Source organism: Dipteris shenzhenensis, chromosome 23 (assembly GCF_047967505.1).
Source record: "Dipteris shenzhenensis isolate YYH24624 ecotype China chromosome 23, Dip_SZ_1.0, whole genome shotgun sequence".
NCBI classification, from domain to species: Eukaryota; Viridiplantae; Streptophyta; class Polypodiopsida; order Gleicheniales; family Dipteridaceae; genus Dipteris; species Dipteris shenzhenensis.
This window is the reverse complement of record NC_141618.1, coordinates 10,238,623-10,264,692: the sequence shown is the minus strand read 5'-3', so window position 1 is coordinate 10,264,692 and position 26,070 is coordinate 10,238,623. Positions and strand designations below refer to the sequence as shown.

Sequence of the window (26,070 nt, the reverse complement as noted above, 5' to 3'; positions counted from 1 at the left end):
TGGGCCCAAAATTGAATCATATCCACTCCAAAATATATTGCTCAAACTTGCAATAATAAAGAAATACAAAATTGGCCCATGGCCATAAATAATGCATTGTGCGACACCTTGATCGGTATTCTTGCACTAACTCCAATCCTCGCTATGAGTTCCATCACCTGTACTCAAGCCGCCAATTACATTAGTTATTAACAATCGATTGAACGAATCACCAAATCAACCGATCCCAACATAACTGCGCTCAAAGCACAATAATCAAGCACAACACCAATAACACTGGCGACATTAGTATTAACATGGAATCACCCACAATACCGACCATCTAGCATGGCAAAACACAAGCTAGTCAGGCGTCCCCAACTAACCACACAAAGTATCCACTAAGACCCCCGTCGCGTCCGGTGCGCTCTTATGGAGTACTTTGCCATAGTCACACTTGACTAAAATAATAATGTCCAAAGCAAGATATACCAGAAATATAATTTCCGTAACACAATTGGTGCCTTTTGTTCCCTGGCATGTGCCTTAAAGGTTAGGATATAGGCAGTTCGGACAGTTAGGGCACTTATGGCATGTGCTATTTAGTACAGTAGGTACTACTAGGATACCCTATCCTAGGGTTTCATTATATTGTGTTTACTTTGTACTTTTCATTCATTCCTGCAATGTTATTACAGCCGTATAGTTTCAACTCATTTGTTTCCACCTTCTCCACCATTGCTTCCATTTGCCTTTAGGAAAGTTGTCATAAGCACTGACATAGGGGTCAAGCAAGGCTGCTCCCTCTCGCCAACTCTCTTCTGCCTCTTTATTGATGATTTGGAAGAGTGGATGAAAATACAGAGCAAGGAGGGTGTCCAGATTGCAGGATATGATCTACTACTAATGCGAATTTATGCAGATGATGTGGTTTTCTTAGCAAAGAGCAAGGAGAAGATGAAAGCACATATGGATGCATTGATGAACTTTTGTATATAGTGATCAATATAGGTCAACATAGACATAACAAAGGTAATGGTGACTGGGACCCATAACATATAGATTGATGTCACTTTTGAAGGAGAGCCTTGGAAATAGTCAACACATATAAATATCTAGGGCTGGATGTCACTTTTGAAGGATAGCCTTGGAAATAGCCAACACATATAAATATCTAGGGCTGGAATTTGCAGACAACTACAAATGGAATGCATATGTGGAGAGGAGAATTCTAGGATACTTGAAAGCTTTGTACAGCTTCCAAAATAAGTGCAGGAAAGCACATCTATGGAATTGGGAAATCAGAGTTTCTTTACACCATATAGCTTGTGCAAACATTGATCCTTTATGGATGTCCAGCTTGGGCACTGGGCTCTCTAGGACCTACTGGAAAAGAATAGAAATTGTACATAAAAACGCTTTCTCATAGGGGAGTTAGGGGGTTAAGGCACAGACACCCTACCCGATCCTACTCGGTGAGACATGTATGATACATCTCGAAGGGGAGGCTTTATGTCAATTCATGGCTTACCTCAAACAAAGTTGAGAAGCTGGACGACAGCAGGATACCACACAATGGCATATAGAAATGAAGTGGATGGAATCATGAGGCATAACAGCTGCTGATATTCTAGAAGGTGCATGTGAAATCAGGGAGATAGTGACAGAGAAAATGCTACCTAAATTATGGCATAACCCAGGGGCAAAAATGCAGTTCTACAAACACGAAATCCACTCAATGGACAGCCATGGAATGCAAAAACACCTCAGGGAAGACATATCAATGTTCGAAAGGCATCTAATCTGCAAAATTAGAACCAGCTTACATGATCTAGAGGTGGAGAGAAGCAGGTGGGCAAGGCCCAGGATCCCAAATAGGAAAGAACCTGCTATATCTGCCTTATAGGGGAGATACAAGATGAACAACATGTACTCCTTAGATGTAGAGCCTAAGAAAGATATAGGACAGCAGAGGAAGTCTGAAATATGTTCGAACAGTCAGCCAAAAAGCTAGGATGCTACCTAAAAGTTTTGGAACACTGCAACAAGGTGCTCGGGCTAGCACACAAGCTAGCACAACAAGTAATAAATACATAAACAATTTTGTAAGATGTTTATCTTAAGATCACTATTAGTTTAATAGTGATCATTAGTCCCATAGATCCTGAAGGGTCTGACGTGGACTTTAATATAATCATATCATCTCTCTCTCCCCCCCCCTCCCCCCCGATTTCACATGCGTCTCTCTCTCTCTCTCTCTCTCTCACTCCCCCCCCCCAAAAAAAAAAAAAGGCAAGCCAAATGTTACACAATTTTTGAAACTGCAGGACTTAATGGTACAAAAGGCAGGAGACCCTGTCCTAGTCCCAGCAAGGAACACCGGAAATTTTTGACTCAGTGAGGACGCCATAGAGGCTGCATTAATATCACAAGGCTCCAGGCAAAACAGCTTAGCTAATATAATCCAATGATAGCCTGCAACATCTAAAGCCCACAACAGAATTAGTAGCAGTTGCAGTTCTCTGATGTCTGACTACACATGCGATAATGGCAAACAAAATACTGTCTGATATTTTTTTATTTCTTAACGATTTCATCAGGACCACTAATACTGCTACACTAAATAGTAGCATTTTTCTATATTGAATTTGCTTTCAATATGGGCTTGTAGCCTGTGAAATAAAGTCATATATTAGGATATAGAACATTTGTATTATGAGATGGCTTACGTTAGAGCTTGCTTTCCAGTTTTTGCAGAGTTTCCCTCTTGAAAGCAGCAAACAATGTCTAAATGCCCATCATATAGGAACTTGTGAAAATGGTGGGGTTTCTGGAACGACAGTATGAACTTTATTTGACTTTCAGCTGTATATTGTACAGATTTTGTTCTTGAAGTCTGCGAGTGGGAATTTGGATGCGCACAAAATTTGTCATGTGGAGGTTCCTTTGATCGGACTATTTGATGACATGATACTCCTTCCCAGAGCAGGTGGAAACTTGAGTGATCCAGCTTCTGCTCTATTGATCCTCACCAGTCCAGGCCAGCTACATGCCTATGATGAAGTTAGTATTATTAAATGCTTTGTGGACTTGGAAAAAGGGCTGGCACCTTCTCTGCCAGAGCCTGTTCTTGTAAATCCAGGTTTGACAGAGCCAGATGTAACGGCTGCAAAATTATTCCTGCTTCCCGAGGATGGGAAATTTCCTACCTTGTTTTCACAAGTATGTTCTGACTCTCAGTAAGCTACCATACTGATGGCCAAGCATAGTTCTTTCCATGACGTTACATGGAGTTCCTATTGAAAAAAGATACATGTTTGAGATTAGTTAGCATCATCGTTTTTTATCTGACAGTCAAATACTTACACCATGAATTGGTCATTGCCATGCAGCTGTCTCGGTCTTTCAAAGGTAATGTGCCATCTGTTTTGCCAGGTGGTACAAAATGGCCGGTGAGTGGCGGCATCCTAAATAAAGCTGTGATTGAGGGATCAAAGACCAAAATGGTGTTTATAACAGGGCATGCAGATGGGTCTGTGAATATCTGGGATACATCTTCTTCTTTGCTCTTCCAAGTGGGCAACTTACCTGGGAGAGTATGGATACAAAATAGCTAGTCCTCCCTTTTCCTTGCCCTTCCATTCCCTGGCCCTCATTTCTTGCCAAAGTTACAAGACAACAGTCCCAAGTTGGGATCATAATCCCTAAATGATATTCAGAAAAGATGGTATTGATTTAAATCCTTGCTCCTTGTCTGGCAATGATTTGCAACGTATGCCTGGTACAGGTCCAGTTGGAGCTTGCAGAATCTGAAACGGCATCAGTTTCACATGTAGATTTCTGTGCTTCAAATGGTGCTTTGGCTGTGGCTCAAACAAGCGGTGTGGTAAGGAGATTATATCTTGTTTGTTACGTTTTAGATTCTTAACCTTGTATTAATCTGTTACGCTTTTGACATCATAAAAAGTACAATCGCCTGCTCCACTTGCTGAATAGTTTTCTGTTGTGGTTAGGTATCGTTTTACTCCCTGAGTGCAGAAGCTGGTGAAATAAATTGCCTTTTTGTTAACAAGTCAGAAATCCAAGGTACTTTTGCCTTAAAGCAATATTTTGCTCACGTCAATCCACACCATCTCTCCTTCCAGTGCCCCAAATGTTTGTTATATATAACAAAGTGTTTGAAGAGTTTTATCAGTCCAGAGCTTGTTCAGGAAAGTGTAGTATGTGAGGAATGAGTTGATTTATTCGCGATCAGGTTTCTTTAAAGGCTTTTGTTGAAGAGAGCTGTGTATCTGAAGGAAACAAAATGTTCTATGAAGGAGTGTATAATTGCAATAAGATATTAAAGGATAGTTGTTGGGCATGTGATGATGTTGGAGGCATAGGAAAATAACTTTGTGTACGCAATCTCCTTTACACAAGAACCACAAATATAGCATCAAACGATCTTGCAATCCTGTGCATAGAAGAGTTGAGCCCTATCCTAGAGTCCAGACAAAAGAGTTTTTTTTGGCTGTTTTAGTTGTGAGTTGCCAACTTTCCACTCCTAGATGTGGTTGCCTTTCTGGTGGGCATCGTTTAAGCAGTAAGGACTAGACACTGCAAGTGGACAGACTAATAAGTAGAAATGGCAGTGGAGATTATGATGGATGGGACTTTGCTCTGATGTCTCTTCATCCTGATGCCGTTTCTTCCCTATTGCCTCAGCATCCTCACCCCTCAAGCCTTCACAAATCTGAAGGGACTCAAAAATTAAAGATAAATGGCTCCAGCTTTAGAAGATTAAGTATTCGGCCACATCTTTGGTCTGGTGTTTAATCTCTATTGATGCTCAAAAGCTTTCCAAATTGGGATTCAAGTAATAAGGACATTTAACATGATTGGAATTGTGAGCTTGAGTGAGGCATTCCTTTTTCAAAGGAGGGCTTTGGAAGGCTCTAGGAAAATGATCTGTGGAACCATGTCGGATGTGGTAGTGGTTAGAGAATTCGTTTTGTGACAATTTCATAACTTTACTTTTTACTCAGTATCATGGGTGGTTCTGATTGTTATAGACAAAGATAGCTTCTCAAGTATCTTGGGTGGCAATGATGCCATTACATGTTTAGTGGTGTTGTGTTTGATGTCTATATTGCAAGCATTAATTATATTGTGTCTAATTGGAATGCTTGTATGTTTCATTTTTTTGTTACTAATGTAGTTGTAGTTTCTCTCTTCAATACAAATAATAATCTGGACGTTAGCAATCAAGCTACCAATTGAGTGATTCAATGGCCAATGGGCTAATCTTGTAAAGAATGCATAGTAAGCTGTGAATTGATTTTAGTCATTCATAATTTTGGAAAATGCTTCAAAAATATTGTGTGTTTTGGGCTTGTGGACGTTCTATTTTTGGCTGTGTCTTGGCTCATATGCTTTTCAATAAAAGATCATAGATACTCTAATGAGCCCCATCTAGAGGGGGCAGATTGGAGCCGGTATCAGGCTGAGGAGAGATCTATATGTCTTACATCACATTCCCTATGGTTTTGGCATGTTGCAACATATTGTGTTCTGTTCTCTTTCCCACTCTCTCTTCACTTTGAGAATCATGATCATGCTTGTGTTAAGGTTCTTCTATAAGGTAGAAATTTTGTTGATGTTTCACCGAACACCATTATCCATGGTTGTTAATCCAAGGAAAAGAAGTGTCTTGCCTTCTATTTGTATTTGTATTTGTTATGACAAAACTTACTCCGCTGCATTGGAACGAAGGAAGCTGCTCCTGCTTGCTGTCCCAACTGCTAGCTCCCCACTTTCTCTCAGCTCTAGCTCTGCCTCCTCCTTCCTCCATCCTGCCCAGCTCTCCGTCTCTGACTGGCTGTTCTTTGTTTTTCTTTCTTGCCTTTGTCTGCTTGGCCATTCATCTCCTGAATCGGCTCTTTTCTCTTGTTTGTTCTCTTTCTTGCCCTATCCGCTCAGCTCCCTCTTGACCAGCCCCAAGGCTGGCTGTGTTCCCATTTTGGGTATATGCTTGTGGCCAAGCCTATGACCTCCCTTCTACTCTTCCTTGTCTAATTTTCCGCGGCCCACCTGGGGCTTGCTTCTGTCCTGTTTTCCCTCCTCAGCTTCGCTAAGGCTATTGGTGGACTTTCTTTTGCCCCCTCAGGCTCCTTTCTGCCCCCTCACCCAAGTATACTTTTTTTTTTTGGGGCAAGAAAATTACTTCATTAAGTATGAATGAAAACCGCGAGAGCAAGCTCAAATGCGGGAGTACATCATGCAATGCATGAGGAAAAAATAACAGCTCAAAATGAGCTAATAAAAGTTATACTTTTTTTTTTGGGGCAAGGCAGATATTTCATTTAGAAGAATGTACATTTGTAGCTGTCCAAAGTGGGACAGCTACTACTCAAAAACTAGAAACAGTAATAAGAGACTTCTAACTAGACCAGAGGAAGGTCTCCAAGAGAATCAACATCTTGGAGAGACTCATACAAAGAAGATCAAAAACAGGGAAAAGCATCCACTAAAGAGTGCTCTACAGTCAAATGATACAAGCACGATAGAACGACTAGAGAGCCCAATAGCGAAACCCCATCCCCCCCCCCCCCGCCCCCCCCCCCCCCCCAAACACACACCCTTTTTTTAAAAAGTGAAAGCCATGATTGTTTATATTACAAGATAAGCCACCTTAAAGTGAGGAGCTAGAAATTACATCAGCTGAAAATCTTTGTATATGCTAAATATACATCATGATTGATGTAGCGAGTTTGCAAGCAGTCACAAAAAGATTGCTGCAGAGAACGCTTGAAGAAAGCAAATAAAGAAAACATTGGATCACCAAAGACTTTACAATTCCTGTCTATCCACAAAGTCCAAAGTGCCCAATAACGAACCCAAACAAAGAAAAGATCAAACTCCTGAGTGCGTGGATGAAAACCAAAGAGCCATAAGAATTTCCCAAAAGCAGGAGTCGGGAATCTCGTTCTCAACTGCTGTCAAAGAAAATCCAGGAACTCATGGGAGGACGGGCAAAACCAAAACAAATGAAGCACAGTCTCTTGAGAAGCCAAACATCTGCGACATACAACAATGTGTCTACGTGCCAGTAGTTGGCCAAATGGAAAACCCCCTAAAAGAACTCTCCAAAAAAATACCTGTTGCCGAAGATGAACTTTATATGCCCAAAGTTGCCTTAGTCTCTTTCTCCACCACTTAGTTGGCGGATGCATTCGCCAAATAGAATTAGCCTTATCCGAAACCCAAGGCTGACGCAAAAGGATTTTATATAATGCAGGCACTGTAATCTGAGATAGCCTCAAAGGACGAAAGCAGGACTCGCGGGAAGTCAAAATCCAATCCTCCAGCCTATCTAGAAATTCCAAAGGAGGAATTGGGACAAAATGTAAAAGCATACAAGTAATTTTTTGCCATAGAGGACGATAATGAGATCCCAAGTCATACCCTGTGGCTGCGAGAGAAAAAGGTAAAATAGTTCCATCATCATGGATGACATCCGCAACAGAAGTAATTCCTTTGAAAGTAATAAAATAGGAACGTCTAGGTTCCTGTAAGGCCAGTGGAGGGTGAAAAGCTTTTGAAGAGTGAATGCTTTCAGCCTTCAAGGAATTTCCTATCAGAGAATCGCGGCCATGCCATTCCAAGTGAGAAAGGAATTCTAATCAAGGAGTGAGCTAGAGACCAAAGGGCAACCATGCAATGTACCATCAAAGCAACCAAGTAAGAAATCCCATTGAGTGGGTTGCCAATGATCAAAGGTAGAAGTATTGATTTGCTGTAACAGAGAGCGAATCATAACAGCCCAAGCTGATCACCTTGCATAAGTTGTTGCAGCATTTTCCCTTTGTGAGCAAGGATGTGCACTTGGATATCAATGATATTAAGACCTCCATGCATTTTTGGTGAACATAGTCAATGCACCGAAAGCAATCTTAGACCTTTTCGGCCATGCTTGGGTCGCCAAAAGATTTCCATGATTACAGACATGAAAGAAGCAAGATCCGCTTTAGTGATACATGATCAGAGGTAAATAGAATTGAATATAGGCCACTAGAATGGACTGCACTATTCGAAGTCGAACATGCAATGGCTAGGTTTCTAGTTTCCAATATTCAATCTTTTTTCTGAGCTTGACAAGTACCCAATCAATTTGCTGACGACAGGTGAACACACACACACACAAACACACACACACTTTTTTTGTGTGTGGTAATACTATATATTACTGTGTGGAAAACCTCAAAACAAGGTAAAAACCCACCATAAAGTGTGAAAATGAAAAGGAGCAACACACACCTGTCTAAAAAAACAAGAGCTCAAGAAAAAAGAGAAAGATGGAGAAAATTAAATTACACGCCATCAGGTGGTGACATAAAGATAATATCCTCCAACGTAAGGCCATGTTGTACCAAAAAACCATTGAGCGAAGTAGTGGTACCATCAATAAAGTGCAATTTCTTTTGACCCTTGCGATTCTTCTTGACTTAAGTAGGAAGATGAAACTTTTAAATGACAGGGTCAAAAACTTGTTGTAACATAGGATGCATATTCTGAAGAGAAAAACTGCTATTAGGTTCATGAGAAGGAACCTGTGTTTGGGTTCCAAAGTGAGACAAATCAATGAATAGCACTACATAGTGGAGTCAATGTAAATTTGAAGGGAAAATATTCACCCAATGGTGAATCTAGAAGCTTCTCCAAGTTGGGGGGGCTAATATTTAGAGCTTCAAATTTGATATTTTTGCCCAAAAATGAACACAATTTCCTTATATGATGTTCAAATTCAACCCTCCAAGTAGTGAAATTGATTGGCATAAGTCGTCTAGAGCGACCTTTTATGTTGGAATACTCAAATTCTAGCTTAAGTTATAAAAAATTTTATATGAACTTAAAGTATACTTAGATCCAGTGAAATGGTAGCATTGGCTAATATTTCTAGCTCCACCTTTGGAAAGATTCGCACAATGACCTACACTTCCATAACTCTAACTGAGAAAGAACCTTGGTGATTGATGCATGTGTCCACTGAAATTCCTAACCTTAGACCTTACTCAACCTTTCAATGGTTGTTCATGTCTTGAAGAATAATTGGAAAGTCACTTCTCTCTAGTTTCCAAAGACATACCGACATTGTGTGGCATCCTACTAGATTCCAATGACCAATGGCAAAGAATCCCTGAGAGAGTTTCTTTGCTAACAGTCCCGACCATGCCATTCCAAATGGGAGAGGACCTGCTTCCAATTGAGTAACATATGAGAGATCAAAGGAAAACCTTTGATCTTGCCATCAACACAACCCAAAATGAAATCCCATTGTGTAGGTTGCCAATATCCAAAAACAGTAGTGGTGAGCTCTAAAAGCAAATGGCATGTCATAGCAAGCCAAACATTATCAGAGGCAAGTAAAATTGAATATAAGCCACCAGAATCGATTGAACAATTCGTAATGTGACATGTAGAGGCCATGTTGCTAGCTTTCAATATTCAAGCTTTTTTCCAGTTTTGCTAAGATCCAGTGAGCTTGTTCGCGTGACGAGTGATCGACCAAACCAAAGGATAGCCCAAGTGGCGAACCATCTGATTAGGTGGAACAATTTCCCTTGGCCATAAAAGAGTATGCCACTCTTTGGAATGCAATGGCAATAATTTAGATTTATGGAAATTCACATGAAGACCGGTTGTCAACCCATATAAAGATAAAGCATGCATCAAGCAAGATAGATCCTGCTCTGTATTTTGAGGAGTAAAAAAGGAATCATCTGCATAAGCTTGAGCAATCAAAGTACTGCTCCCTTGAATTTCCAAACCATGAAGCACGTCAGATGCGATGAGACGATCCATGTACTGAAGCATGGGATGTGTGGCTATGGCATATAGGAGTGCACTAAGCGGACAGCCCTGACGGACTGAATATCGAAGGGTCTATGCTTCAGAAATATCTCCAGACAATGCATGCATAGTTTGCAAAATAATACCCCATTGGACCGTGTCAAATGCCTTGGCAATGTCAACTTGCAGTAGCAAAATGTCCTGCTGAGTATATTTGGCATATTCTATTCTAACGTAGGCGTTTGCAATATTATTAGTAATGTGCCCGTGAGAAACAAAACCATATTGCGCAGGATGAAGGCCATTATGTGAATACCCTTTAATTCGACCCACCACCATTTTAGTGATGATCTTATAAATGACAGGCATAAGGGTAATGGGCCTCCAATCAGCCAAGGATTCACATATTTGTTTCTTAGGGAGAAGTTTTACAAGCCCTTTTTTCCCTGAATCCGGCATGTACTACTTTTCCCATGCATAGTTAATCATATGCAGCAAAGTTGATTTGAGGATATCCTAGTATGCAAGAAAGAATTCAACTATAAGACCACCCATCCTAGAGATTTCCATCTGCCATAGGATTTTACCACATTTGATAATTCTCTTTTAGTCAAAGGACTTTCCAGCTCTAGAGTTTGAACTGGAGAGACAATGGGAGAAACATGCTGCAATAATTGAGTCCGTGCTGCAATAACCTCTTGGATCTGCAGTCCCAAATTGCATGGAAAAATGATCCACACATGCTATAGCAAGTTGGGCTCAAGAAGAAGTCCAAACACCATCAGGCCTACGGGCATGGCACGTATTTGTAGATTGTCTCTTGTAGTGTAGACTTTTAAAAAATTTCTTGGAGGAGCAACCTTTGTCAAAGAAAGCCCTCAGTCTTGCTCTATGTGTCAAAGAAAGCCTGCAGTCTTGCTCTCGTCTCCCATTTAGTAATTATCTGAGATCATTGTTTTGCAATCAATGTCTAGCCTGATATAAAGATGTGCTTTCTTCAAAAGACAAAGACCGAAATGATTGGTCACTGAGCTTAGTCAAATATTGACAATCGTTTTTGGCCTGAGCAACAGTATGTGTATTGCAATATCTTCATATATTCTTTACCATAATCTTGAATAACTGATTGCATTCGAGCAACAAAGGCATCCCAGGCATAATCCATATCAATATTGCTCTGATGTGAGAGAGGTTGGTAGGCATCATAAGCCATTTCCTTGTACTGATCATGCTCCAGCTAGCTGTTATTCATAATGAGGAGTCTTCTATGTGACAGCCTATCATGTGGTATTTCATGGAAAGAGATCTGCAACCAAAGAGGAGCATGGTCAAAATGCATAAAAGAGCTATAATACATCAAGAGAAAATCTCACTGTAGGACAAATATACATCACGATCAAAGACAGGAGATTGCAAGCAGTCAAAAAGCGATTGCTGCAAAGAGTGTATGAAGAAGAGAAATTGGAAAAAACAGGATGACCAAAGACCCTATGATTGCGATCCTTCCAGAGAGTCCAAAGTGCCTAGTACCGAACCCAACAACGCACACTTCCACACACTTTTTTTTTTTAGTAATATCCAGTGCTATATTTATATGCTCATAAATTTACAAGATGGGAATTCTCCAAAATGGAGAGTATCCCAAAGATCAGAAACATAAAAAGAAAAGCTCCATGCAAGAAGCATCTAGATCACCCTCATGGCAGGCATCATTTAAGGATTGCCGCAATGAGGCTCGGAAGGATTCATATGACTTGTGAATCTGCCGACCCAAGTATGCCCAATTATGCTCACACTTTCACACACACACACACACACACACAATTCTCTCTCTCTCTCTCACACACACACACACACACACACACACACTTTTTTTTTTGTGAGAAGAAATATTTTATTACTGTGAAATAATTACATTCATAGTTACTCCAAAAGCAGAGTAACTACTACTCAACCGAAAATCTCAGTATAAGCCATATATACATCATGATCGATGAAATGAGTCTGAAAGCAATCATAAAACGATTGCCGCAGAGATCGTTTGAAAAAATCTAAAGATGAAAAAGTAGGATCACCAAAGACTATGATTTCTGTCCATCCATAAAGTCCAAAGTGCCCAGTAGCGCACCCAAACAAAAAATAAATCAAAACCCTATCTAGCGGGAGAAGAACCTGCCAAAAGTAACATTAGGAAATCTTGCTCGAAGCCCTTGTCGAATGAGAGCGAGGAAATCACAAGTATGTGGACAGTGCCAAAAAATGTGAGGCACAGATTCAGCAGGATGTAGACATCTATGGCAAACAGCTGGGGCAATATGTCTATGCGCGAACAAGTGCCCGGATGGAAAAATGCTAAGTAGGACTCGCCAGAGAAAAAGTTGTCGCCGAAGAGGGACTTTATAATGCCAAAGGAGACGCAGCTGCTTTTTCCACCACTTTGATGAGCGATCCATATGCCAAACAGAATTGGCTCTGTCAGAAACCCAAGACGGAGGTAACAACACTTTATACAGAGAAGGCACTGTGATATGTGGCAGCTTCAAAGGACGGGCTGAAGAAGAGGAATAATGAAGAGTCCAATCCTCAAGCCTATTTTGAAGTTCCAAGCGAGGTACCGGCAAGAAAGGTTGAAGCATTTCTGAAATTTTGTGCCATAAAGGACAATAATGAGCTCCCAAACCATACTTGCTAGCAGCCGCAGAAAAAGATAAAAGAGTGCCATCATCCTGAAGTACATTCGCCACAGAAGCAATACCTTTGAAAGATATAAAATAAGAACACCTGGGTTCTTGTATAGCCAAAGGAGGGTGAAATACTTTGGACCAATAAATATTCTCAGCCCTCAAGGAATTTCCCAACAAAGAATCCCTACCATTCCATTCCAAGTGGGATAAGATATGCTTCCAATCAAGAAGCAAACGAGAGACAAAAGGATAGCCTCTGATCTTGCCTTGAATAGAGCCAAATAGAAAATCCCACTGTGTAGGCTGCCAATGCCCAAAAGCAGAAGTATCAATATGCAACAAAAGAGAGCAGATTATATAAGCCTAGGGCTGATCCCCTTGCATAAACTGCAACATCATTTTTTCCCTATGAGCAATTATATGCATTTGAATATTGAGTATGTTCAAACCCCCGTGTATCTTTGGAGAACAGAGACGATGCATAGAGAGTAATTTGAGACTTTTCTTGCCACTTTTTTGAACGCCAAAAAATCTCCATGATAGCAGACATGAAGGAAACCAGATCTGCCTCAGTAAACATGATGAGGGGCAGATAGAATTATATGTATGCTATCAAAATGGATTGCGTTATTCGCAAACGAACATGTACTGGTTAAGTTGCAAGCTTCCAATATTTAATTTTTTTCCTTAGCTTTGTGAGCACCTAATCAGTTTGTTGAGAACAAGTGAGTCCCCAACGTAGAGGATAGCCAAGATGTCGAATCAATTGAGAAGGTGGAACAATTTTCCCAGGCCATAAAAGACTATGCCAGTCTTTAGCATGCAACGGCAGTAGCTTGGATTTCTGAAAATTCACATGAAAACTAGCAGCTAAGCCATATGTGGAAAGGGCTTGCATAATCAAAGAGAGATCGCTCTGAGTATTTTTCGGAGTAAAGAAAGAATCATCAGCATATTCTTGAGCAATCATGCTACGGTTGCCAGGAATTTCCAATCCATGCAACATGCCAATGTCCAAAAGGTGGTCCATATATTGAAGCATTGGATGAGTGGCTATGGCAATAGTAAAGCAGTGAGGGGACAGCCTTGCTGAATAGAACAACCAAGAGTCCAGGTTGTAGAAATATCCCCTGAAAGTATGCAGATAGCTTTACTATCTTGATATAGCCAATTGATAACTTGCTGCATTTTTGTGCCAAATCCCAAGGTCTGCATCGTTTGTGAAATAAAGTCCCAAAAGCTTTGGCAATGTCAACTTGCAATAGCAAAACATCCTGCTGCATATATTTGGCATATTCTATTCCAACATAGGCGTTAGCAATGTTGTCTGTGATATGCCTGCGAGGAACAAAACCATATTGCGCAGGATGCAACCCATCATGCAAATAGCCTTTTATTCGATCAACAATCATTTTGGTAGTAAATTTGTAAATGACTGGCATAAGTGTGATAGGTCTCCAATCAGCCAAAGATTCACAGATTTGCTTTTTTGGAAGGAGTTTAACAAGACCTCTCTTCCATGTGTCTGGCATTTTTTGATTTTGCCAAGCAGAATTCACCATAAGCAGCAAAGTATGCTTCAAAAGAGGCCAATATTCTTAAAAAACCTTAACTGTAAGACCATCCCATCCTGGAGATTTGATTGCATCTAACAATTCCCTTTCAGAAAGAGGTTCCTCCAATTCCAAAGCTTGAGTAGTGGAGATAATAGGAGAAACATGTTGTAAAAGTAAATGTCTTGCAGACAAGACCTGCTGCGAGGGAGGATCTGCATAACCAAATTGTTGAGAGAAATGATGTACACAGACAGAAGCAAGCTGTGACCGTGATGTAGTCCATGAACCATCAGGCATAAGCACCTTGCAAATGTTTGTTTTTAATCTCTTCTGATGCAAGCTTTTAAAAAATTGTTTGGAAGAACAGCCTTTATCTGTGAAAGCTCTGGTCTCCCATTTAGCAAGTTTCCTGTGATCATTGATTTGGAGACAATGTTTAGCTTGGCATAGTATTGTTTGCTCATGCAAGGACAAAGGACGAAAGTGACTGAGTTCAGTGAGGTCTGGGCAAGTTAATTTAGCCTGAGCAACAGTTTCCCTCAGAGTCTTCATGTAAGACTTGCCATAACCTCTGATTACAACTTGCATTTTGGAAACAAAAGAATTCCATGCATTATCAATATCAAAGTGGCTCTGAGAAGACAGAGATTGATATGCTTCAGTAACCATTGCCTTGAAATCCACATGCTGCAAATAGGTATTGTTTACAATCAGATGTGGCCTTTGAGGTAGTCTATCATCTGGCATATCATGAAAAGATAGCCTCAACCATAACGGTGCATGATCTGAATGCACGAAGGCATATTCAACCCACATTTTGCATGTAAGATCATCATTTTGTTGCGGAGCTACACTATACCAGCGATACAGACGTGCCTGATAAGAAGAAAGGGCATTATGTTGAAAAGTGTATCCAGGTGACAAAGGCTGCAATTCCTTCCAAAGATCAACCAAATCAAGATGAATCAGTAATTGAGACCATGGATGCCTTTCGGAGGTTAACATATGAGTATTTCCTGATGTATTGTCACCCTGTTGCGGAGCATTATTGAAATCCCCACATATAAAGGCATGATGTCTCCATGGATATCGTTGCATGGCATCCCAGATTGCACTTCTATCCCGAGAAGATTGAGGTGCATATACAGAAGCAAATTCAAACACCTCACCTTAAATGATGCATTGAAGAATAATCCATCCGCCTTGATTGTAATTAGCCTCCATAATGACCTGTCTTTCCTGCATAGACATGTTGATTGTGTTCTTGTAATGCCACTATATCAGGCTGAAATTGATTGATATACAGCCACACAGATTTCCATTTCCTACTGTCGCACATCCCTTTAAAATTTAAGGTAAGGCATTTGATATGAGCAAGCATATTTACAGATATTTATGGGAAAAAAACAGTTATGTACAGCAGCAACCTTCAGGATGTCAACCGTGCATTTCTACCTCAGGGTCAGGGCCTCTTTCTTGGGAAGAAACATCCGCTTGAGGAGTGGATAACAATGTAGCAACCTCTTCTTCAGGGAAGAGGGTTCTGCTAGCTGTCACTGCAGCCCATGTGATTCCAATTCCTGAGTTGACCATTGGAGAGTTTCCACTAGAAGATGCACCATTCCAAGTGCGAGGGTGTGGAGGTCGGTGAACAGAAATAACTTTTCTTAGACTTTGCCATCCATCAATTGGAGTTTTTTGTCCTTTTGCTGAGGGTTGAATAGCAGGAACCAAAGGGGAAGGAGGAGTTCCATTTGAAACCACTGGGGCTTTGCCTTTATCCTGATTCACAAGAAACTGTCTATTACCTTTATTTTTATTCCTAATAGAGGCAGGAGCATCCTGATTGGGCATCTGAACAGGCAAAGTAGCAGGAGACATTTTGTGCTGATTCATTGGACACTGCGAAGCCATGTGCCCAAATTTTTTACATTCAAAGCAAGCCCCTGCAAATAGTCCCCATTTCAATTTATAGAATGCCTCTTGGATTTCCACTCAGATCTGGTCCTATTATGTGAGATGGACATAGAGGACTCGGGCTTCCCCCGCTCCTCGGCCGACAGTCGAGCCCCCGTTACTGCATATGGGCATGCTCTTTCGGATCTTGGACGTATACATGATCTGGTCATCTACAATGGACTAGATCGGTGGCCCGCCTCCTCTGGTTTCACATGTTTCCCACATGGCGGAGGAGCCAGTGTCGTCGACTACATTTTGGGATCTCCTGCTTTAGCCTCACAGATCACTAACTTCCGTACCGCACCCTTACCCCCAGGAGCCGACCACACTTACCTTTTCTTTCATCTCCTTACGCCTCGAGCCCCTTCCAGCCACACTCCGCACTACACCACCTATCATGATATACACTTTGATCATAACCTCTCACCTGACTACTCAGCCCACCTAGCCTCTCTCCTCAGACACATAGACACCATACCCTCTCTAGATCATCGAGCCGCCCTCATCACCCACTCTCTCCACAATGCAGCCCGCCACATCTTTCCTTACACTACTCGGTCTACCCGCCCCCCACCCCTTGGCTCCACCCCTTGCAATAGCTGGTATGATGACGAATGTAAAGCCTTACGTTGCACACTCCGACTCACGACCCGGCGAAATGCTAGGGCTGACCCACACCTCGCTCGGGAATATCGCCGCCTAGTCCATCGCAAGAAGCTAGCCTTGCTGTGCCAGAATGAGGATACGCTACTAAACATCCTGTTCAGTAGCAACTCCAAGGATTTATGGAGGAAATTTCTAGAACGCCGATCCCCTACCCCCCTCACAGACACTTCCCTGTGGCACTCCTACGCATGCACACTCTATGATATCCCTGATCAGCCCCTCCTGACCTCTCCGCCAACCCTCGCCCCACATCTTGCACCCTTTTCACAACCGAAGGAGTCACCCACGCAGCGCACAAGCTTCACAACGGCCGAGCCAAGGATCATGAGGGCCTATCCACAGAGTTTGTCGCCTATGGTATCAAAACTCTAGCCCCCATCCTGGCAACGTTGTTCAATGAAGCTGTCTGCCACGGATTCCCCAGAGCCTGGACCCTGAACACTATCACACCCATCCACAAAGCAGGAGATCCCATGGATCCAGGGAATTACAGGACCATCATGATTGGACATGTTATGTCCAAGATCTATGCATCAGTGTTAGATGGTGAGGTCAACACTCGCGCAGAGATACGAGGCCTCAGGGCATCTGGACAGGCCGGTTTCAAGACGGATCACTCGACTTACGATCACATTTTTGCACTTCGAGGGATCATTGAGGAGGCCAGACACCGGAGACAGAGGGTATACTGTTGCTTTGTGGATTTCCGCAAGGCATTCGACACTGTTCCTCGGGCCCGCCTTGTTAGACGCTTGCAGGAGTTAGGTTACGACTCAGAGGTTATATGGGCGGTAGTAGCTCTCTATGAGAGGGTGACGGGCCGGGTCAGGATTGATACCAGCTGGACCACAGAGATCACGAGCACTATAGGGGTCAAACAAGGATGTCCCTTGTCACCGACTCTATTTGGCCTCTACATCGACGACCATCAGGACACTCGGAGGTGCAGGCTGCTCTCTTGCGGAGGCTGTCATCCAGATTCTCTTATACGCAGACGATGTAGTACTACTATCCTCCTCTGCTACTGGTCTTCAGCGACACCTGGATGGACTTCAGATCTTCTGTGATACCCACGACTTGAAGGTCAACCTTGGGAAAACCAAGGTCATGATCTTCAACACCTCCCGACCCGCTATGCACCGAGAGCAGCTCCTCTTCGCCGGCAATCCTATTGAGATAGTCGACTCTTATACATACCTGGGCGTTGTATTCTCAGGCCCGATCTTCATGATGCGCCCGGCCATGCAGGCCAAGATCATTCGAGGCTATGCCGCTCTTGCCAGACTGGAGCGACAGTGCTACCACTCTCACTTTCAGGACCCGCGGACCAAGTCTCTTCTTTTTGATTCCTTGGTCCGCCCAGTAGGCATGTACGGCAGTCCATGGTGGGGGGCCGACCTTTCAGACACAGAGTGGGCACGCGTCGAGCGCCTACAGATACTGATGTGTTTGCTCGGATGATCCGCAGCAAACCATCGGTACCTCATCAAATCATCTTAGCAGAATTCGGCGCCTCATCAGTATAGCTTGATGCGGCCTTCAAGGCTATCTTTTATCTACACAGGGTCAGGGACTTTAGCTCCTCTTCCGACGGTCGCTTCCGCCTACCTTGGCTAGCCCTATCCTCCTCTATGGCCTTATCCGCTGATGGGGACCAACGATGTTGGTATAGACGCCTTTCCAGTTGGTTCACTCGACTGGGCCTCGACATGGACCGGCTGCCTTCTTTTCAATATAGCCTCGACGCTCCACCATTCCCTTTCTCCCCCACTGACCAGGAGGTCAACCAGATCATCCGAGAGGACCTGCTCCAGCTTCACACCTGGAGGACTTGGTTTCTTCATCCCGAGCTTCCTGTGAAGCTCGATTGCTATGGCAGACACTGCCTCCAGATCTCACAAGAGGGTTTCATCATGCCCCTGGGCTATACACAGATAGCCAGCGGACATACTCGCACATCCGGGTCCATGACATCCCTTCTATGCTCTCAGCACGCCCTACTGGGGTCACCGTCGCTCTTGTTCTTCAACATAGGGCCTCCCGCTGCCCCTGACGACCGAGCTCGACTAGGCAGCCTGACATCAGAGGCCAATCATCCATCGCAGGGTTTTTTCAACCTCCCATTTGACGGGCCCTCTATGATTGGTCTCTGACGATCACCACAGGCATATATATATATATATTTGTATCTCCCCCCTTCTGCTCCATTCTTTTGTGCCATTTTTTGTATCATCTGGAGATAGATACACATTTTTTGCACCAGGACTAGACACACCGTCCTTCATAACTTTTTTGAAGAAACGGTTGGCCGGACCGTTTTGAGACCGCCAGCGTTATGCTCATTGTACTAGTTATCTTTAGTCTCATAGACCTTCACGGTCTCCCGAAGACTTTAATAAAATTTCTTTCTTTCTTTCTTTCTCACCTCTCTCTCTCTCTCACACACACACTACACACGTACACACAACCAAGAAAATTATATTATGAAACATTCATTTACATCAGGGCAGTGCTCGAGAAAAGAGTCAATGCCCTATCCATCAGAAGCAGTAAAAGAAAAGCTGAATACAAGAAACATCCAAATCTTCCTCGTGTAAGGCATCATATAAAGACTGCCGCAATGAGGCTCGAAGAACTCATAAGGGTGTTGAAGGGGAGAATTCAGATATGCATGATTTCGTTGCAGCCATAGGGTCCATAAGGCCCAGTATCTGATCCATTGGAAGAAAAGAGAATACTGTGACAAAGAGGCTGATAGTTTGCCATTGAGACATAAAATAAGTGAGATCTCGAGATGACCAATGTAATAGAGGAAGGTAGAACTGGACATAAGCTAGAACAATGGACTGGACGATTCGAAGCCGTACATGCAGGGGCCAGGTGGAGATCTTCCAATATTCTAATTTGTCCCAAATTTTGTTTAAGACCCATGATATTTGTTGCTTATTTCTGATTTTCCAGCCAATGGGATAGCCCAAATGTCTTACTATGTTTTCCGGATAAATAATCTGGCCGGGCCACACACACACACCCCTACACACACACACACACACACACACCCCTACTTTTTTTTGGGGTGAAAATTTTGAGACTTTATATTACAAAATCACTATCCCAAAATGGGATGTGGGAAAAATACATCACGGGAAGATCTCCGTATAAGATACACCTTCCTTTTTTTTTGGGTGAAACCACTGTATTTATATTAGAAAAGCTTTTTACAATGAGAATAGTCTACATAATAGACTATTCAGAAAAATCAGAAGCAGTGGGAAAACACCTCTAAACAAGATACATCCAAGTCATCCTCACGACAATATATAAGATAGACACACACACACACACTTTTTTTATAGTGAAAGCTTTGATTGATTATATTACAAGAACAATCACCTCAGACACACACACATTTTTTTTTTTGGGGTGAAATCTTTGATTGATTATATTATATGAGTAGCAACCTCAAAAAAAGGTGCTACAATTACATCAAGTGAAAATTTCAGTATATGCCAAAAAGACCTCATGATCTATGCAGCGGGTCTGCAGGCAATCAAAGAAAGATTGCTGCAGAGAATGCCTAAAAAAGCCAAACAGAGAGAAAGTAGGATCACCAAAGACTTTACAATTCCTATATGTCCATAAAGTCCATAGTGCCCAGTAGCGAACCCATACGAAGAAAAGATGAAACTCCGGTCTGGATGGATGAAACCCAAATAGCCAGAAGAACTTCCCAAACGGAACAGATGGGAATCTCGCTCGGAGGTGTTGTTGAAGCAGATCAAAAAACTCACGAGAGCACGGACAACGCCAAAACAAGTGAGGCACAGTCTCCGAAGAAGCAGAACATCTATGGCAAAGTGCAGGAGCAATGTGTCGATGAGCTAATAGCTATCCAGATGGAACCACTCCCAAAAGAACTCGCCAAAAGAAAACCTGCTGCCGAAGCGGTACTTTATAGGCCCAAAGTTGCTGTAATCTTTTCCTCCACCACTTGGCTGGGCGATGCATTCGCCAAACAGAATCACCTCTCTCTGAAACCCAAGGTTGAGGCAAAAGGATTTTATACAATGCAGGTACAATAATCTGAGATAGCCTGAAAGGATGAGAAGAGGACCCTGGAGAAGTCAAAGTCCAATCTTCGAGTGGGTCCTGGAGTTCAAAACGAGGCAGCCAAAAGTACATCAACTGAAAATCTCAGTGTATGCTAAATATACATCATGATCTATGCATTGCATCTGCAAGCAATCAAAGAAGGATTGCTACAGAGAACGCTTAAAAAAACCAAACAAGGAAAATATGGGATCACCAAAGACTTTACAGTTCCTGTCTGTCCATAAAGTCTAGAGTGTCCAATAGCGAACCCAAACAAGGAAAAGATGAAACTCCGGTTTGGGTGGATGAAAACTAAAGAGCCAGAAAAACTTCCGAAAAAGACTAGTCGGGAATCTCGCTCGCAGGCGCTGGCGAAGAAGATGAATGAACTTACGAGAACATGGACAAAACGAGAATAAATGAGGCACAGTCTCTTGAGGACTCAAGCATTTGTGGCAACGAGCAGGAGTAATGTGTCTACGGGCCAACATCTGAAAAATGCCCAGAAGCACTCGCTAGAAGAAAACCTGTTGTTGAAGAGGAGTTTTGTAAGCCCAAAGCTGCTTTCACCACTTGGCTGTGCGATGCATTCGCCAAATAGAATTGCCTTTCTCTAAAATCCAAGGTTGACGCAAAAGGATTTTATACAATGCAAGCATTGTAATCTGAGATAGCCTCAAAGGGTGAGAAGAGGACGCTGGTGAAGTCAAAGTCCAATCCTCCAACCTGTCCTGAAGTTCTAGAGGAGGAATCGGAACAAAAGGCGAAAGTATATAAGCAATTTGTTGCCTATTCTAATTTGTTCTGAATTTTGTTGAATACCCAAGACATTTGTTGCTTATTTCTTATTTTCCAGCCAATTGGATAACCCAAATGTCTTACTATGTTCTTAGGATGAATAATCTGACCTGCCCAAAGGAGAGCTTGCCAGTCACAATGCTTGAGAGGCAAGAGTTTTGATTTTTGAAAATTAATATTTAGACCAGCTGCCAACCCAAAATCAGAAAGGGTATCCATCAATAAGCGAAGCTCCAGAGGACAATTCTTTGGCATGAAGAAAGAATCATCTGCATAAGCCTATGCAATGAAAGGTTGTGAGCCAAGAATCTGAAGCCCCACTAGCTGTCCAGTATCAACCAGATGATCCATATAAAGAAGCAAAGGATCAGAAGCAATAGCATAGAGCAAAGCATTGAGAGGGCATCCCTGTCGAACTCACCGTCTCATAGTCCAAGACTTAGACATATGATTCTCTATAAAGCATTGAGCGGTGGAATCTAAGTAAAGCCAATAAATGACATTAACTAGCTTTGGGCCAAATCCAAGTCTAGACATGGTTTGAGAGACATAATCCCACTATACGGTATCAAATGCCTTTGCCACATCCACCTACATGACCAAAACATCTTGTGTTGAATATTTAGCATATTCCATTGCTATGAGAGTATTGGAGATATTATCATGTATATTCCGTCTTGGAACAAAACCATATTGCCTGGGATGAAGACCATCATGAAGAATATCCTTTATCCGGTGAACCAACATTTTAGCAATAAGTTTATATATAACAGGCATCAAAGTGATGGGCCTCCAGTCAGCGAGTCTCACACAGGAGTTTTTGGGGCACAAGCTTGACCAGACCATGCTTCCAAGATGAAGGAAGATGTTGATGCTGCCAGGCTACATTAATGAGCTCGGACCCTTCAATTCAGCCGAGAAGGCTACAAAAAATTCAACCGTCAAACCATCCCAACTAGGGGATTTATGTTTACCCAAATGTTTGAGAGCATCATCCAATTCAATATCTGAAAAAGACACTTCCAGCAATGAAACTTTTGGCAAAGAAAAAATAGGAGAGACAAGATCAATAAATTTGCTCCAAGCCAATTCAACCTAAGGAGTAGAAGAAGATGGCTGAGAAAAAAGAAGCTGAAAATGATCCAGACATTGTTTTTTTAACTGAGATAAAGTCTGGGTCCAAATACCATCTGATTTTTTGACTCTCATGATAGATTGACTTTGTCTATATGCATGCAAATTCCGAAAAAAAGATTCTAAGGAACAGCCCTTATCTAGCATAGGCTTAACTCTAGCCCTTGTCTGCCATGTGGAAAGCTTGCGTTTATCATTGGCATCAATTATGGAAGAAGCACAAGACAATGAACTGTGTTCAGAAGCAGAAAGGGACCTTTGATGGCTAATCTGTACCAAGGACTGCTTTTGTGATTTTGCCCACTGGATATGATGCATGGTCTCTGCCATGTACCATCTTCCATATTCCTTAATGATATTTTGAATGTGATGCACAAAAGAGTTCCAAGCAAAGTCAATATCCTCCCAAGCATGTGATAACAAAGAAAGACTGTACGGAGAAGTATAGAGGGAAAGAATAGGAGATAGAGAACTGTATGGTAATGCACAAGAGCAAGACCCAGAAAACGTACGGAAAGGATACGGGATTGTATGGACTGTACGGAAAGCCTGGATTGTACGGAGATTGTACGGAAGAGAACTGTACGGTAATGCATAGGAGCAAGTCCCAGAAATCGTACGGAAAGGATACATGATTGTACGGACTGTACGGAAAGCCTGGATTGTACGGAGACTGTACGGGGATTATACCAACGGGACTGTACGGAAAGGCCTGGATTGTACGGAGATGCAAAAGGGCACGGAAAGGACTGTACTGCACAAAAGTACCAACAAGGCTGTACGGACGTACGGAACTCAGACGTCAGAAGAGTACGGCAATGCATACAAGCACGGATCTGTACGGGTTGTACGAAAATTGTATGGCGACCGCACAGATGTACGGACGGAAGGGGAGCCTGTACGGGATCCTTGGCGAGGCTGGAGAGCAGAGGCCGCACTCTCTCACACACTTTTTTTTCCGGGTGAAACCAATAAAATTATATTATGAAACATCCATTTACATTAGGGCAGTGCTCGAGAAAAGAGCCAATGCCCTATCCATCAGAAGCAGTAAAAAAAAAGCTGAATACAAGAAACATCCAAATCTTCCTCATGTAAGGCATCATATAAAGACTGCCGCAATGAGGCTCAGAAGAACTCATAAGGGTGCTGAAGGGGAGAATTCAGATCTGCATGATTTCGCTGTAGCCAGAGGGTCCATAAAGCCCAGTATCTGATCCATTGGAAGAAAAGAGAATACTGTGACAAAGAAGCCGATAGCTTGCCAAACATCCAGAAAAACCTGTAGAACCTGTGTGCAGGAAATCTGAGAGAGAAGATATAGGAGATTTTGTCTAGAAGGTCTCTGGAGTATGAACAAAACCACAATAAATGCAGAATACTCTCAGGAGTATGGTGACATCTTGGACAAAGAGGTGAGGCAATCCTTCTTTGAGCCAATTTCACTCTCACCGGAAGAATACCAACAATGCATCTCCAGAGAAACAGTCTCTGCTTCAATGGCATTTTCAACTTCCATAGCAATTGCAATTTTCCTTTCCACCAGGCTAATGACTTATTTCGATGCCATAGAGAATTAGCATGATGAGCAATCCATGGAGGAGGTAATATCAATCGATAAGCCTGTATAGAAGTCAATAAATGCAAAGGCCGAGAGGATAATCTTGGGCTTGAAAACTGAAGGTGCCAATCTTGAAGCTTGTCTCTTACATTCATTGTTGGAATCGGAACCAAAGGGAGTAAGATATCAGCAATAGCTTTCCAAATAGGTCTGTGATGCATCCCAAGATTGTATTGTCGGCATGCTACCGGAAAAGAGAGAATATGTCCTTGCGTATCTACCACGTCATCAATGAACCGGATGCCCAACTTCATAAGATTGTAAGCTCTGATTGGTTGTTGTATAGCAAGGGGAGAGGAAAATACAGCACTCCAATGAAGGCTTTCCATTCTAAGTCAGAAAGCTATAGAAGCAGGATGGGGAGACCATTTGATGTGAGAGAGAACTTTCTTCCAATCCTGAATCAAGGAAGTAGAAAATGGACAACCATGGATTTTACCTTGAAATTTGCCAAGTACTACTTCCGATGGATCAACTAGCCAATGTCCATAAGCATTTGCGCGCATTTGACCACACAAAATTGCCAACATGATAGACCAAGGCTGCTCTTGTTGAAAAAATGTCTCGAGCATAGTGATCTTTCTTGCCAACACTTGAAATTTGATGTTTATTATATTCAAACCACCATGCATTCTTGGTGAGCAAAGCAGGTCCATTTTGAGCAACCTTAAAGCTTTTTTATGAAGCTTAGTTTTCCAGAAAATCTCCATGGCTTGAGACATAAAAGAAGAGAGATCTCGAGATGACCAATGTAATAGAGGAAGGTAGAACTGGACATAAGCTAGAACAATGGACTGGACAATTCGAAGCCGTACATGCTGGGCCAAGTGGAGAGCATCCAATATTCTAAATTTTCCTGAATTTTTTTTAACACCCAAGATATTTGTTGCTTATTTCTGATTTTCCAGCCAATGGGGTAGCCCAAATGTCTTACTATGTTTTCCGGATAAATAATCTGGCCGGGCCACAGGATAGCATGCCAGTCACAATGCTTGAGAGGCAAGAGTTTTGATTTCTGAAAATTAATTTTAAGACCAGCTGCCAACCCAAAATCTGCAAGGGTATCCATCAATAGGCGAAGCTCCAGAGGACTGTTCTTTGGCATAAAGAATGAATCATCTGCATAAGCTTGTGCAATGAAAGGCCGTGAACCAGAAATCTGAAGCCCCTCTAACTGTCCAGTATCAACCAGATGATCCATATAAAGAAGCAAAGGATGTGAAGCAATGGCATAGAGCAAAGCACTAAGAGGGCATCCCTGTCCAACTGATCGTTCCATAGTGACTTCGACAAATGATTCCCTATAAAGCATTGAGGAGTGGAATTTGAGTAAAGCCAATATATGACATTAACTAGCTTTGGCCCAAAACCAAGTTTAAACATGATTTGAGAGACATAATCCCACTGTACCGTATCAAATGCCTTTGCCACATCCACGTGCATGACCAAAACATCTTGAGCTGAATATTTTGCATATTCCATTGCGATGAGAGTATTGCAGATATTGTCATGTATATGCCTTCTTGGAACAAAACCATATTGCCTGGGATGAAGTCCATCATGAAGGATATCCTTTATCCGATGTACCAACATTTTAGCAATAAGTCTGTATATAACAGGCATCAAAGTGATGGACCTCCAATCATCCATTGTCTCACATAGAGGTTTTTTGGGCACAAGCTTAACCAGACCATGTTTCCAAGCTGAGGGAAGATGTTGATGCTGCCAGTCTACATTAATGAACTTCAAA

The 26,070-nt window shown here is 42.2% G+C and overlaps 1 protein-coding gene across 6 annotated transcripts in view; it reads left to right on the top strand.

Annotated features, from left to right (window-relative positions):
* Window positions 1–26,070, top strand: part of LOC147886971 (transducin family protein / WD-40 repeat family protein) — a 158,415-nt gene that overhangs the window by 70,018 nt on the left and 62,327 nt on the right. For 5 of the 6 annotated variants that reach the window (XR_015543215.1, XR_015543216.1, XM_087394397.1 and 2 more), the window contains exons 9-12: window positions 2,860–3,201; window positions 3,372–3,575; window positions 3,767–3,865; window positions 3,993–4,065. Coding sequence is in view for 4 of the 6 variants with exons in the window: in XM_087394397.1 (XP_087250523.1) it covers window positions 2,860–3,201; window positions 3,372–3,575; window positions 3,767–3,865; window positions 3,993–4,065 (718 nt within the window). In the remaining 2 variants the exon portion in view is untranslated. The remainder of the gene's footprint in view (window positions 1–2,859; window positions 3,202–3,371; window positions 3,576–3,766; window positions 3,866–3,992; window positions 4,066–26,070) is intronic. The other variant, XM_087394396.1, reaches the window with a different exon arrangement.